This window comes from Eptatretus burgeri, unplaced genomic scaffold (assembly GCF_056783735.1).
Source record: "Eptatretus burgeri isolate ZD-2024b unplaced genomic scaffold, Ebu_testis_v1 Ebu_testis_scaffold_44, whole genome shotgun sequence".
NCBI lineage: Eukaryota > Metazoa > Chordata > Myxini > Myxiniformes > Myxinidae > Eptatretus > Eptatretus burgeri.
In genome coordinates, this window is record NW_028221994.1 from 4887 (window position 1) to 21237 (window position 16351).

Here is a 16351-nt window from a genome sequence, read left to right on the forward strand (position 1 = left end):
AGGGAGGTAATAATGACACATGCTTTGATGGGCCTTATGGCCTTTTCCTGTGTCGAAGTTCCTTGAAATGGAACGAAAGAAGACACCCAGTGCAGGAGAAAAAAAGAAGCCAACAACACCCGGTGTTCCCAGGCAGTTTCCCATCCAGGTACTGACCAGGTACTGACCTGGTACAACCACTAATAATACTACCACTACTACTTCTACTACAACCACTACTTCCACCCCAATTATTCGCAGTTTCTTGTGGGGTTGGCCAGAGAACTTGTGCCATGCTTGGTGGTATAACGGTTCGAGTATCCTCTCTGAATCTGTGAGGTCAGTGGTACAAACCCTGTCCTGGTGTCAAACCAGGTAAACAAGTAAACAAACACGAATTACGCTTTATCCATTACATTTTCACACTTTCCTCAATTCAGAGGTTATCATGAACGATAAATTATTTAATTCGTCAGGTGCTCATGAGAGTTCACGTCCCTGACCCTCAGTGAAGGGAAATGTTGTTAAACGTGTCCTTTATGATCCATCCATGAAGACCACACTCTGTGCAGAGAGAGCATCAGTGCTGCTATAGCAGTCTCCTAAGTTATTGGACACAATCCTGGACAGGTGACCACTCTGACACAGGATACTCAAACGGCTCGATCATCCCAGCAAGCAGGTATCACTTTGCCAACCTTAGAAGGATGACAAGCTGAGTCAACCCCACCCGGCATTCATTCAACAACCAGGCGGGATTTGAAATCAGGACCCAAGTAAATCAGGTCCACGACCCTCACCATTAAACCAACACCAGGTTTACCTTCGCGATATTTTACCAAAACAGATAAACAGAGTCGGTACAAACACACCTATCCCGTGACAATGGTTTCATAAAAGTTCTTACAGCAGGTCAAAGGTCGAAGTCACAGCTTCAGGTCAAAATTTCGTTAAAAAATATTTTGGGATCAAACTTTGATCTTGAACTTGTGACTTCCATCCATCGAGCAGAATTAATTAGTTTCCTGGTAAACTCTCACCAACTCTGCTTTACAAACAGCCAAGTAGTTTCGTGGGAATGAAGTTCACCCTTCACGTCTGCAAATATTATATTGAACATAATTTGACCTTAAATGAGGTTGGTACAGGACAAGCTATAAACTCCCAACCTGGTGATGCACAGGGAAGGTGTTGCATCAGTGAGCATACCTTCCTCTGAAAGCGAAGGTTAGTCTCTTGCCTTCTCATCCAGTGATTCATCGAGGACGTTGAAGATGCCACTGCAGTCCTCAATAACAGGCCATTGTGTGTCGGTGCAGAGGCCCATCATCACAAGTAAATCTTCATCTGATTTGTTGTAAGCGAGATTAAAGAGGAATCGAATGATGAATGAAGTGATGAGGTATAAAATGATGTCATACATGTGCAAGAGGGAGGGTAACATGTCATGGATGGGATTTCCATTCACCATTCAATTCCGGCTCCGCTCCAGACATCGCGACATTCATTAAATCAATGAGTTCCTGTGTTAGTACACAGCACGGATCAGCACCGGAAACACAAGTTCTCGGTACGGAGTGAACGTCACGTACCGGGTCTGGACTCCTTGTCCTCGGGTGAACCGACCATGGACCCGCGGTCTTCCGGAGAACCTCCTGGACCGACCACGTATCCTCCATCGGAGCCGCTCGTGGATCCCGGGGTGTTCGTTCTCAGATCTCGGGTCATGGTGGACCGCACGTCGAGTCAAGTGAAGGACGGTACGCTGTGGTAACCGAGTGAAGAGCGCGAGCTGTTTGGGGAAAAAGCGAACCGCGAGATCGCGGTGTCTGATTGGTTCCCGCCACATCACGTGTCCATGATTTAAAATAAATACAAAGATTGAACGTTTCGTATTAACGGATTGTTTGTGTTTCAGATTGTGTTGTGAAAGTGAAAAATCGAGTCCGAGTTCGTCGACGATCATTTCCTCGACACCAATCAATGTTCTTTCTTTTATGTTTTTGTATTTATCGACAATCTTCCCTCCATAACGGAGTATATATGGGAATGTGGGAATGTATTGTTGCGGCCACGGGCACGGAGACACCAGCTCGTCACTCAGGGGGGATTAATCCCCGGTTGTCCTCGGTCGAACCGGACCTGGGGCCATCACTCACAATTAACGTTGTGGTTCGGTGGGTTGTTTGAAAACCACGAACTCCACCAAGTTAACCACGAGTTCCAGTGTCCACCGTCTAATTATTCCGTTTAACTCGAGGTCACGTGGTTACCTGAGCGGGGAGCACGCCCTCGGCAAAGCATCAATGTTATCTCTTGATCTCTTTGACAATGCCAAACCAATAGAAGGAAACCAATGCCAAACCAAACACGGACAGGTTGGAAATCGACAAATGATATATGTTTTATATTATTTCCGAGTTTGTGGTTTGGTGTCGCGCTATCTTCGACTTTGTTCTGCGCTCGAGTAACGTGATATTCGGCTTACATTATCTCAAAGACCATATGAGGTGCATGGTACAAAAAAAGTAAATAAAATGGTTCTGAAACAGTGAAATCGTGCCAAAAACGGTTACTGCATTTGGCTTTGTGTCCTTTGGTCTTACGTAACCGAGATATAAAAAGAGGGTTATGTAATGGGACACGGCTGATTGTTAGGAATCTCCACACCCATGATCTAGATGCCGAGATCCTAACTGGGGCAAACAAAGGTGGACTATGTGTTGATACCACGAATCAAATTTGCCCCATCAGATGTGAACTTGCCATTCATTCTTGAAAGAAAACAGTTTCCAGTAAGAGTCAGCTACTGCATGACTATAAACAAAGCGCAAGGCCAAACCTTTGATGAAGTTGGGTTATATCTTCCACAGCCGGTGTTCAGCCACGGTCAGCTCTATGTTGCCTTCTCACGATCACGTCGGTTCTCGGACATTACGGTGCAAATTATACCAACCACAAAACAAGGGTTCCACAATGACAATGCTATAACCAAAAACATTGTGAATCAAGAAGTACTTTGAACATTGTATTCCACTTACTGCATTAAAGTAAAATTACCACTGATACTCTGCATCAGTTCCTTTCTCAAACACACCCACCCCAACATGTCGCGAAGAGCACGGGTTATGCTCATTAAGAATGAAATAAACAAATCTGAAGACGACAATGGTGCACGAGCGGTATTTGACGATGTAGATTGTTTCAGAAGTCAAGGATGAGACAATGTGATGATTTTTGACCAAGTTATAAAAATGATCAACATGATGTGGTACGAGTGACAGGTTATTAGCTGCAAAATGTCGAAAACCCGGTTTCGTTCAACAACTTTCAAAATTTGACCTTTGCATAACCTTTAAAGGTCACAAAACAATGTTGTGGACATTAAAATAAGGAAACAGGATACGTGCTATAGCTTATTGGAGTTAGTTCGTCGAAGAAGGTCGAAAACCCGGTTCGATTCCCACAACTTTGAAAATTTGACCTTTGTGGCCTTAAAAGGTCAAAGGTCAAGGAGTATGACCTTTGGTGCAAAACTTCCTCTGGAACATTCCAGGAACAATATGACGTCATTTCAGCTATATGGCATTTCGTACTCCTCGGATTCTCCAAACTTTGATGAAATCAGCATAAAAACAAAATTTGAAGGGGGCACCACGGGCAAGGTGTTCGAGATAGAGCAAAATGGTTTCAAGACCTTAGGTGGGGAATGACCTCATGATTATGCATAAAAAATATTGTCATCCCAGCTCTCAAAGTTTGGGCAGTCGTATGATTTTTCTGTCAAATTTCGCAATTTTCTAAGTTTTTGACCTTGTGACCTTGACCTTGGGACGAAAATGAAAAATCGGACAACGACAAGTTTTAAATAATTCATTTTGCTATTCAAATACCGAAGAACCCATTCCATTCAGTCAATTCCCAAGGAGAAGATAGATTTTTAATCCAACTACCGCCTAAAAATGGCTATTTTTTGGGTGTGGATCCGCCCACAATGGGTGGAGCACGCCCTCATCCAGGAAAACACAACCAGACATTGATATGGTATGTGCTGCTTCCTTGCGCGATGCTCAGCATTTAAAAAGGATAGAGAACGGACAAACAACGATAGGGATGTAATAATTACACATGCTTTGATGGGCCTTATGGCCGTTTCCTGTGTCGAAGTTCCTTGAAAGGGAACATCACAAGACTCCCCGTGCAGGAGAAAAAAGAAGCCTACAACACCCGGTGTTCCCATGGAAGTTTCCCATCCAGGTACTGACCTGGCACTACGACCACTACTACTACTACTACTACTACTCCTACTTCCACCCCAATTATTCTCAGTTTCTTGTGGGTTGGCCAGAGAACTTGTGCTATGCTTGGAGGTATAACGGTTGGAGTATCCTCTCTGAATCTGTGAGGTCAGTGGTTCAAACCCTGTCCTGGTGTCAAACTAACGATTTTCAAAATGGTATGTGCTGCTTCCTTGCGCGATGCTCAGCATTTAAAAAGGATGGAGAACGGACAAACCACCATTGGGAAGTAATAATGACACATGCTTTGATGGGCTGAATGACCGCTTCCTGTGTCGAAGTTCCTTGAAACGGAACGAAAAAAGACACCGCGTGCTGGAGAAAAAAGAAGCCTACAACACCCGGTGTTCCCAGGCAGTTTCCCATCCAGGTACTGACCAGGTACTGACCTGGTACTACGACCACTAATAATACTACCACTACTACTTCTACTACTACCACTACTTCCACCCCAATTATTCGCAGTTTCTTGTGGGGTTGGCCAGAGAACTTGTGCCATGCTTGGTGGTATAACGGTTCGAGTATCCTCTCTGAATCTGTGAGGTCAGTGGTACAAACCCTGTCCTGGTGTCAAACCAGGTAAACAAGTAAACAAACACGAATTACGCTTTATCCATTACATTTTCACACTTTCCTCAATTCAGAGGTTATCATGAACGATAAATTATTTAATTCGTCAGGTGCTCATGAGAGTTCACGTCCCTGACCCTCAGTGAAGGGAAATGTTGTTAAACGTGTCCTTTATGATCCATCCATGAAGACCACACTCTGTGCAGAGAGAGCATCAGTGCTGCTACAGCAGTCTCCTAAGTTATTGGACACAATCGTGCACAGGTGACCACTCTGACACAGGATACTCAAACGGCTCAATCATCCCAGCAAGCAGGTATCACTTTGCCAACCTCAGAAGGATCACAAGCTGAGTCAACCCCACCCGGCATTCATTCAACAACCAGGCGGGATTTGAAATCAGGACCCAAGTAAATCAGCTCCACGACCCTCACCATTAAACCAACACCAGGTTCACCTTTGCGATATTTTACCAAAACAGATAAACAGAGTCGGTACAAACATACCTATCCCGTGACAATGGTTTCATAAAAGTTCTTACAGCAGGTCAAAGGTCGAAGTCACAGCTTCAGGTCAAAATTTCGTTAAAAAATATTTTGGGATCAAACTTTGATCTTGAACTTGTGACTTCCATCCATCGAGCAGAATTAATTAGTTTCCTGGTAAACTCTCACCAACTCTGCTTTCCAAACAGCCAAGTAGTTTCGTGGGAATGAAGTTCACCCTTCACGTCTGCAAATATTATATTGAACATAATTTGACCTTAAATGAGGTTGGTACAGGACAAGCTATAAACTCCCAACCTGGTGATGCACAGGGAAGGTGTTGCATCAGTGAGCATACCTTCCTCTGAAAGCGAAGGTAAGTCTCTTGTCTTCTCATCCAGTGATTCATCGAGGACGTTGAAGATGCCACTGCAGTCCTCAATAACAGGCCATTGTGTGTCGGTGCAGAGGCCCATCATCACAAGTAAATCTTCATCTGATTTGTTGGAAACGAGATCAAAGAGGAATCGAATGATGAATGAAGTGATGAGGTATAAAATGATGTCATACATGTGCAAGAGGGAGGGTAACATGTCATGGATGGGATTTCCATTCACCATTCAATTCCGGCTCCGCTCCAGACATCGTGACATTCACTAAATCAATGAGTTCCTGTGTTAGTACACAGCACGGATCAGCACCGGAAACGCAAGTTCTCGGTACGGAGTGAACGTCACGTACCGGGTCTGGACTCCTTGTCCTCGGGTGAACCGACCATGGACCCGCGGTCTTCCGGAGAACCTCCTGGACCGACCACGTATCCTCCATCGGAGCCGCTCGTGGATCCCGGGGTGTTCGTTCTCAGATCTCGGGTCATGGTGGACCGCACGTCGTGTCAGGTGAAGGACGGTACGCTGTGGTAACCGAGTGAAGAGCGCGAGCTGTTTGGGGAAAAAGCGAACCGCGAGATCGCGGTGTCTGATTGGTTCCCGCCACATCACGTGTCCATGATTTAAAATAAATACAAAGATTGAACGTTTCGTATCAACGGATTGTTTGTGTTTCAGATTGTGTTGTGAAAGTGAAAAATCGAGTCCGAGTTCGTCGACGATCATTTCCTCGACACCAATCAATGTTCTTTCTTTTATGTTTTTGTATTTATCGACAATCTTCCCTCCATAACGGAGTATATATGGGAATGTGGGAATGTATTGTTGCGGCCACGGGTACGGAGACACCAGCTCGTCACTCAGGGGGGATTAATCCCCGGTTGTCCTCGGTCGAACCGGACCTGGGGTCATCACTCACAATTAACGTTGTGGTTCGGTGGGTTGTTTTCAAACCACGAACTCCACCAAGTTAACCACGAGTTCCAGTGTCCACCGTCGAATTATTCCGTTTAACTCGAGGTCACGTGGTTAACTGAGCGGGGAGCACGCCCTCGGCAAAACATCAATGTTATCTCTTGATCTCTTTGACAATGCCAAACCAATAGAAGGAAACCAATGCCAAACCAACAGAAGGAAACCAATGCCAAACCAAACACGGACAGGTTGGAAATCGACAAATGATATATCTTTTATATTATTTCCGAGTTTGTGGTTTCGTGTCGCGCTATCTTCGACTTTGTTCTGCGCTCGAGTAACGTGATATTCGGCTTACATTATCTCAAAGACCATATGAGGTGCATGGTACAAAAAAAGTAAATAAAATGGTTCTGAAACAGTGAAATCGTGCCAAAAACGGTTACTGCATTTGGCTTTGTGTCCTTTGGTCTTACGTAACCGAGATATAAAAAGAGGGTTATGTAATGGGACACGGCTGATTGTTAGGAATCTCCACACCCATGATCTAGATGCCGAGATCCTAACTGGGGCAAACAAAGGTGACTATGTGTTGATACCACGAATCAAATTTGCCCCATCAGATGTGAACTTGCCATTCATTCTTGAAAGAAAACAGTTTCCAGAAAGAGTCAGCTACTGCATGACTATAAACAAAGCGCAAGGCCAAACCTTTGATGAAGTTGGGTTATATCTTCCACAGCCGGTGTTCAGCCACGGTCAGCTATATGTTGCCTTCTCACGATCACGTCGGTTCTCGGACATTACGGTGCAAATTATACCAACCACAAAACAAGGGTTCCACAATGACAATGCTATAACCAAAAACATTGTGTATCAAGAAGTACTGACCAGGTACTGACCTGGTACTACGACACTAATAAGACTACCACTACTACTTCTACTACTACCACTCCAATTATTCGCAGTTTCTTGTGGGGTTGGCCAGAGAACTTGTGCCATGCTTGGTGGTATAACGGTTCGAGTATCCTCTCTGAATCTGTGAGGTCAGTGGAACAAACCCTGTCCTGGTGTCAAACTAAATATTTTTTAATTGGAATGTGATGCTTCCTTGCGCGATGCTGAGCATTTAAAAAGGATAGAGAACGGACAAACAAAGATAGGGATGTAATAATGACACATGCTTTGATGGGCCTTATGGCTGTTTCCTGTGTCGAAGTTCCTTGAAAGGGAACAAAACAAGACTCCCCGTGCAGGAGAAAAAAAGAAGCCAACAACACCCGGTGTTTCCATGGCAGTTTCCCATCCAGGTACTGACCTGATACTACGACCACTAATAATACTACCACTACTACTACCACTACTTCCACCCCAATTTTTCGCAGTTTCTTGTGGGGTTGGCCAGAGAACTTGGGCCATGCTTGGTGGTGTGGGGGGAAAAATTTATATTGTGACGTCAACGGGACTTGAACCGTCCCGCCAACATTGAATGAGTCGAAACGATGGAGGCAGTTTATTTTTTATAACCCAAAGATGGCGGTTTTAATCGCTATACCGCAAACAGGACGAGGAAGGTGGCACGAGTCGCTTTTCACTGAGTTAATAACGTTTATTTCTCTAACCAGAAATAATAAGACTCGGCAAGAGGAGGGATCTGGGGTGATTCGAGGGGATGGTGGTGTGGGTTCGGGCGTGGGGAAAACACAAACAATTCCAATGGATATACCAATCTCAAACCCTCTAAGGCGCTAGATACACACACACACACACACACACACACACACACACACACACACACACACACACACACACACACACACACACACACACACACACACACACACACACACACACACAAAACGTAGCTGGTCCTGGTGGTCAGGCTGGCCCGTGGTGTAGACGCAACAGTCCCTGGATTGGCGTCGGACGAGCTGCCGTTGCGCTCGTCAGGGGCAGGAGACACCGTGGTGCTGTCGACCTCCTGGTGTCGGCCCCAAGTCCGCTCACAGCCGCCAGGGAGCCAGTTCTGGCGCCAAGTTGCGAGCAGGAGAGGGAGGCAGGTCCGCCCGCCGTTCGACCCCGTACTCCGAGCCAGCAGAACCCCAGAGCCAACCGAGGTGAGGCACGAGGCACAGCAAGGCCACGAGACACGATGAATCCAGGATCGAATCAGCGCAACAAAACAGCACGCTCCCAGCACAACAGCCTCCCCCAAAACGGTTTTTCTTTACAGATCTTCTTCCTCCCACCCGTTTTCCCCGAACAGAACCTTTTTATCCTCGTGTCCTCGTCAATTCCAAACGAGCCGTTTTATTGGCCCTCCGCCGTCACCTTCCGCCAATCGTGATCACGGGGCGGAGCCATCCGCAGCACTGTCCCGTGACGTCACGGCAAGCCTCCAGGGAATACTAAAAGGGTTTACGCAGCACCCTTACCCTATCCCGTCTCCTATCTAATTACGTGACAATTATCATTTCCCCCTTGAAGAAATGGACATTTACCAGACAACTTATCACCAATGAATTGCAACTTATTACATCGAGATCCTGGTAAACTCGAACAGCATGGCATACCTAATTAAACATTCTCATTACCCTTTGAATGCATACCCCCTCCCCCTCAGACGTAACACTGCCCCCTCCTCTGGTACCGCAGCTCCTGCAAGGTATATCACAGGCGCTACCGTACCAGCCTTAACACTTACTGACTCACACCTATTTAACCTAACGAAATAAAGTAGGAGGGGCAATGGGCAGCAAGCCGCAGCAAACTTACCTATCCTGCTTAATGTACCCCTTATGGCCTTATCCTTGCCTAAACAATCATTCATTTATTTTTTATTTTATTCTATCACATGAGAGCACTGAGCGAAGTTGCACTCCATCCTCTGGATCATCGCTCTTGTCCAACACTCTTCCAGTGATCTGGGGAGGGGAAACAAAAGGTTCCACAAAAACACAACACTTATACTTTACATTCCTACTCTAAGCCTTAACGACACTATTCACGGAATATTTACACTTGACCGCGTCCCCCAGTGGATGCTAATTGACCCAGCGTTACCTGGGGAGCCAATTTTCAAATTTACTTCAAAATTATGCGGACATCATGCCCTTGCTGCACATGTCAAGTTGTGCGGGATCGAGTGGGACTCACACATCTTCACAACACTCACACCATGGTCATCATCACATTTCTAGATCATGGTCCCCATTTTAATGATGCAGGCTGAATCCCGTCATGGCCGTGGGGTGGGTTACCACAAGATAATGGGGGAATCTCAGGTGCAACCATGCCCACAGGTAAGCTTTAGTCCAACCCGGACGTTTCTCCGCCCCCGCTCCCTTTGATTCCCACCCCCCTGGTAGCCATCAGCTCTAACCCCGTACAACAGACTGGAAGGGGTCTCACTGGCTCCTCTGGCCCTCCTGGGTCGCCAAGGTCCTACCCGCCTTGGTCGCCCAACCAGACCCTCTTCCAGTTGCCTCCAGACACTGTCACCATTTGCCACCAGGGGTGAATCTCCTTGAAGGGGGTCGCAATTCCCGCTCACCGTGAGCTTCAGCAATCCCTGCGGACAAGCACATCATCCCCACCCACAAAACCCACATAACTCCCCCACCCCATCGGCCTTACATGTGACACCTGCATTTCTAACACTTCACCGACCATGACCTTCCCTGTTACCACACCATGTCCAATAAAAAAAATCAATGTGTGCACCATACATTTCACTTCTTAACTTGAAACAACTCACACAGCACTTCTCCTCACCCGATCCATGCACTAGCCATTGGACAGCCACTTGTGCAGCTTTGTTACCAATTACCCACTGTCCCTATTGTCACTCTAAAACCCAGCAGAACTTACAAACCCATGCCAATTTTCCCACAATTCACTATTTTCACCAAAGGAGGCACTTTGCCACAATCTCAGCAGCCGAGCATGGCCCTATATGCTCAGCCCGATCTAGTTTCCCCGACCCCCGACAGTGATTTCCGGACTCGACCAAGGTCAGGGCACCTCGGATAGACCTGGCGGTTCAGCAGGAGGATTCATCCTCTCCGAGTCTAAAAGTCTATTGGAGGGTCCCTCCATCGCCGGGTACCGGCAATATCGTTGCATGTGTCCTCTTCGCCCGCACCGGAAACAACTCCCCATAAAAGGCCCCCGTGGGTATCGGTGTAATGTCTCTTCCGGTTCCGGACCCCCTCGGCCATAATCGAATTGCTCTATTGGCTGGGCTGGACCCCGCCGCTTTGGCGCACCAACTACCGAATTACCCCTTATCAAACTTGACAGTTTCTGGCAAATTTCCTGAAACATTTGGGTAATGCCAATTTCTCCCAGCCCCTCTCCTTGATCCTGAATCTCCGCCTGTCGGACCGTCACCGATGGCCTCTCTGACATCCGACCCGGCCGCCTCCACGAAGCCAGCCTGGCTGCGCACTCAGCCGCTCGGTGAACGGTGGGTGGATCCTGTAGCTCCACTAGCGCTCGGACCTCAAGGTCAGGAAGAGCAGCTAAAAATTTCTCAAGTGCCAGTCTGTCCCACGCCTCCACTGTAAGGTCCCGAGACGCGATCCTGACTGATTGGTAAATGTCCTGTGCCAGCTCCTGCACTGTCTCGCCCGGCTTTAATCTGCGGTGCTGGAGCTGGGCCCGCACCAGATCACAGTTCGCTGCGAACCCAAACCGACGGCTCAACGCCTCGCAAATGTGGGAGCTGGTCAACATCCCCTCCGCGATCACGTTTAACACATCTGCGGCTGGTCCCCGCAACGTTGCCACCAAATTCCCTGTACGTTCCTGCTCATTCCACCCTTTTAGTCGGGAAATACACTCAAATTGCGTCAGAAAAGCTTCAAGGCTCCCTGACCCGTCAAAATTTACCAGGGGGATCACTTTTACGGTGGCCCGCTTCTCAGTTTCTCCCTTGTCCGAATCCAGCCCAGGGATCAAACACCCTTGTGGCTGCGTATCCAATTTCGGAGCCCACTGTGGCCAAAGATGTTTTGTGGTGAGGGTCTCATGGGTCAATTTTGCCTCCTGTTCCAAACGTTGAATGGACCGATTCACCTCTTCCCGCAGGATCTTCTGGGCCCGCACAACCTCCTCCAAGGCTCTGTCGCGAGTTTGTAGCTGCTCCTCAACCAACCCGGACACTCTACTTACAAAAGACGGCTCTTCCAGGCCTTTATCCAAGACTTCATCTTGGCTCATAATTTTATCTTGTTCGTCCAAACGAGCCTCCAATCCTTTTACCTCCTCCGCCAAATTCATCCCTTGCTTCCTTAGCTCTCCCCACTCTTCTACTTGCAGCTGCATACGAGCATCCACATAGGCACGATGACGTTCCAGGCTTTCATCCACTTTATCAACCCGAATGTTCGTTGCATCAATTTTATCTTCCAATTTTTTTCGTATATTTTGCCCCTCCAATGTAATTTCTACCTTTGTTTCCTCCAATCTATCCTCGAATTTACTTTGTATTTCCCCCAATTTAACATCCACACACTCCTGCATCTCAGTTTTCATTTTCTCCATCTTTTCCCCCAATTCATCCCTCATTAAATCAATCCGTGCACCCAACTGAACCCCCATTACCCCCAATTGATCTGTCATTTCTGCCATTTGTGCCGTCATGTCTGCCCTCTGTGCCGTCATTTCTGCCCTCTGTGTCACAAATCGATTTGCCATTTGTACCGTCATGTCCGCTATTAAACGTTCCAACAGTGTCTGGATCGTCATCGCACCGGTTTCCGGCGCTGCCGGTCCCGCTACGGGCGATGAAGCACGGTCCACGCTTGGAATGGGGGAGGTTCCAATCCTACCCCCGTCTCTTCCTCCTTCCCCCGACTCGCTGCCAGACACGTGGCCTTCCTCCTCAAACATCTGCACATCCGCCATGGTGCAGAAGTCCCGTTTGCCGCCAATTAAATTTAATTTGAAAACTCCCGCCAAAATTTTCCCGCGCTCGCGCACTTTTCTGCAGTACTTTTATATTCCAATTTGTGGCGAGATTTTAGTCCTGGTATATTCTCCTGATACCAAATATAATTTAGAGAAGTTCGAACATCCCACTCCGGACACCAATGTGACGTCCACGGGACTTGAACAGTCCCGCCAACGTAGAATGAGCCGAAACGATGGAGGCGGTTTATTTTTTATAACCCAAAGATGGCGGTTTTAATCGCTCTACCGCAAACGGGACGAGGAAGATGGCACGAGTCGCTTTTCACTGAGTTAATAACGTTTATTTCTCTAACCAGAAATAATAAGACTCGGCAAGAGGAGGGATCCGGGGCGATTCGACGGGATGGTGGTGTGGGTTCGGGCGTGGGGAAAACACAAACAATTCCAATGGATATACAAATCTCAAACCCTCTAAGGCGCCAGGTACACACACACACACACACACACACACACACACACACACACACACACACACACACACACACACACACACACACACACACACACACACACACACACACAAAACGTAGCTGGTCCTGGTGGTCAGGCTGGCCGGTGGTGTAGACGCAACAGTCCCTGGATTGGCGTCGGACGAGCTGGCGTTGCGCTCGTCAGGGGCAGGAGACACCGTGGTGCTGTCGACCTCCTGGTGTCGGCCCCAAGTCCGCTCACAACCGCCAGGGAGCCAGTTCTAGCGCCAAGTTGCGAGCAGGAGAGGGAGGCAGGTCCGCCCGCCGTTCGACCCTGTACTTCGAGCCAGCAGAACCCCAGAGCCAACCGAAGTGAAGCACGAGGCACAGCAAGGCCACGAGACACGATGAATCCAGGATCGAATCAGCGCAACAAAACAGCACGCTCCCAGCACAACAGCCTCCACCAAAACGGTTTTTCTTTACCGATCTTCTTCCTCCCACCCGTTTTCCCCGAACAAAACCTTTTTATCCTCGAGTCCTCGTCACTTCCAATCGAGCCGTTTTATTGGCCCTCCGCCGTCACCTTCCGCCAATCGTGATCACGGGGCGGAGCCATCCGCAGCACTGTCCCGTGACGTCACGGCAAGCCTCCAGGGAATACTAACAGGGCTTATGCAGACACACTTACCCTATCCCGTCTCCTATCTAATTACGTGGCAATTATCATTTCCCCCTTGAAGAAATGGACATTCACCAGACAACTTATCACCACTGAATTTCTACTTATTACATCGAGATCCTGGCAAACTCGAACAGCATGGCATAGCTAATTAAACATCCTAATTACCCTTTGAATGCATACCCCCCCTCAGACGTAACAATATTAATGTATTTTAAATTGCAACAAATGGAGTTTCAGAAATGTAACCTTTATGCTGCAAGTTGATTTGGCTGTCATTTCTGGCCAAAAGACTTTTGCCCAAAATGATAAGAAATGTGTTGTTCTGGAGCAGAGTGACCGCGCTGATAAATGAACCTTTGCTTAGAAAATGTACGAAGTGGCTTTTTGTCTGAAGGACACGTCTACAGTCTGGGTGAATATCCCACAACCTCTCTCTCACGAAAGTATAAAACGCTTTGAAATCTCAAAGTTTGGAGTGCAAGCACGTGAGGAAGTATAGTTTCTCAGTGGCTTGTACTCCTTGGAACTGACCAAGTACCAAGTTAGAATAAAACTCTCTGGTGTAATGTAGAGGTGAATTGAATTGGGTTGGTCGAACTGTTAACTAAAGTAAGAATAAATGAAATAGAACCAAATAATGTTGCAACAAATAGGGATTCTTAAGTTCATTGTACAAGGGTGAGAAGTGTATGGTGTGTAATTAGAAAATAAATTGTTTCACAAGGAAGGACTTGTGTGGACATCAGTTTTATCAGTGTCGATAGGGTTTTTGTAGGATTTTATAATTAAATCGGACAAACGTTAAACTCTGTCTGAAGTCAAATAGGATTCCACAATCGGCCAGTTAGAATCCTTCAGGAGGACAACGATCACAACAAGGTGGGTTAAAAAAATCCACATCACTGCCTTCCCATCCCGTTGTTCCGCCTCCCCCTCCCTCAACAGCAATCAATTACCAGATCACGGCAGGATCGCCAAGAGGTATGCATGATCGCCCTGAGCTGTCTCGCCTGGGTTTGAATCCCGACCTTGCTATAAAGTGTCATCCCAGTGTTTCACAGACAGGGTGATTCATAAATGTGTGTTGTCTCCCAGAAGGTTGTTAAACTCGGCGTTACATCTGCCTGGATCCCTCCTCCTCTCCCCCTCCCCCTTTTCTCACCCCTATCCATCTCTCTCATCCCTATCCCTCTCCCTCACCCCTTTGGTCACTCTCCGATCCCATCCCTCTCTCTACTCACCCTATCCTTATCTCTCCTACCCCTCAATCCTCCTCTGTCTTCCGCTCCCTCCTCTCTCCCTTTTCTCCTCTCACCTCCCTCCTCTCTCTTTCTTCCCCTCTCACCTCCCTCCTCTCCTCTATCCTTCCCATTCCTCCTTTCCTTCGTCCACCCCCTCTTCCCCGACCTGCTGTTCCCTTGAATATTCCCATCAACGAAGCGACAGGTAGTATTTGCTGGTAAACAAGTAAACAAACACGAATTACGCTTTATCCATTACATATTCACACTTTCCTCAATTAAGAGGTTATCATGAACGATAAATTATTTAATTAGGCAGGTGCTCATCAGAATTCACGTCCCTGACCCTCAGTGATGGGAAATGTTGTTAAACGTGTCCTTTATGATCCATCCATGAAGACCACACTCTGTGCAGAGAGAGCATCAGTGCTGCTACAGCAGTCTCCTGGGTTATTGGACACAATCCTGGACAGGTGACCACTCTGACACAGGATACTCAAACGGCTCAATCATCCCAGCAAGCAGGTATCACTTTGCCAAACTCAGAAGGATGACAAGCTGAGTCAACCCCACCCGGTATTCATTCAACAACCAGGCGGGATTTGAACTCAGGACCCAAGTAAACCAGGTCCACGACCCTCACCATTAAACCAACACTAGGTTTACCTTTACGATATTTTACCAAAACAGATAAACAGAATCGGTACAAACGCACCTATCCCGTGACAATGGTTTCATAAAAGTTCTTACAGCAGGTCAAAGGTCGAAGTCACAGCTTCAGGTCAAAATTTCGTTAAAAAATATTTTGGGATCAAACTTTGATCTTGAACTTGTGACTTCCATCCATCGAGCAGAATTAATTAGTTTCCTGGTAAACTCTCACCAACTCTGCTTTACAAACAGCCAAGTAGTTTAGTGGGAACGAAGTTCACCCTTCACGTCTGCAAATATTATATTGAACATAATTTGACCTGAAATGAGGTTGGTACAGGACAAGCTATAAACTCCCAACCTGGTGATGCACAGGGAAGGTGTTGCATCAGTGAGCATACCTTCCTCTGAAAGCGAAGGTAAGTCTCTTGCCTTCTCATACAGTGATTCATCGAGGCCAGTGTGTGTCGGTGCAGAGGCCCATCACCACAAGTAAATCTTCATCTGATTTGTTTTCAACGAGATTAAAGAGGATTTGAATGATGAATGATGTGATGAGGTATAAAATGATGTCATACATGTGTAAGAGGGAGGGTAACATGTCATGGATGGGATTTCCATTCACCATTCAATTCCGGCTCCGCTCCAGACATCGTGACATTCACTAAATCAATGAGTTCCTGTGTTAGTACACAGCACGGATCAGTACGGGAAACACAAGTTCTCGGTACGGAGTGAACGTCACGTACCGG

General features: G+C 47.1%; 1 protein-coding gene across 3 annotated transcripts; it reads right to left on the reverse strand.

Annotated features, from left to right (window-relative positions):
* Positions 1 to 700: 700 nt before the first annotated feature.
* On the reverse strand, positions 701 to 16078 carry LOC147007703 (uncharacterized). 3 transcript variants are annotated; one of them, XR_015053963.1, is made up of 4 exons: positions 16001 to 16078; positions 6074 to 6273; positions 1572 to 5828; positions 701 to 1326 (listed from the first exon to the last, which is right to left on the reverse strand). XR_015053963.1 is itself a non-coding variant. In XM_085866571.1 (4 exons), the coding sequence occupies exons 1-3, from the start codon at positions 6207 to 6209 to the stop codon at positions 1704 to 1706; spliced, it is 342 nt and encodes a 113-aa protein (XP_085722697.1). In that variant the 5' UTR covers positions 6210 to 7453; the 3' UTR covers positions 701 to 1326; positions 1572 to 1703. The 3 variants fall into 3 exon arrangements, 1 of the variants encoding a protein (XP_085722697.1); XR_015053964.1 differs by lacking the exon at positions 16001 to 16078 and adding an exon at positions 7348 to 7461; XM_085866571.1 differs by lacking the exon at positions 16001 to 16078 and having other exon boundaries at positions 1572 to 1771; positions 5691 to 5828; positions 6074 to 7453.
* Between the last annotated feature and the right edge of the window lie 273 nt (positions 16079 to 16351).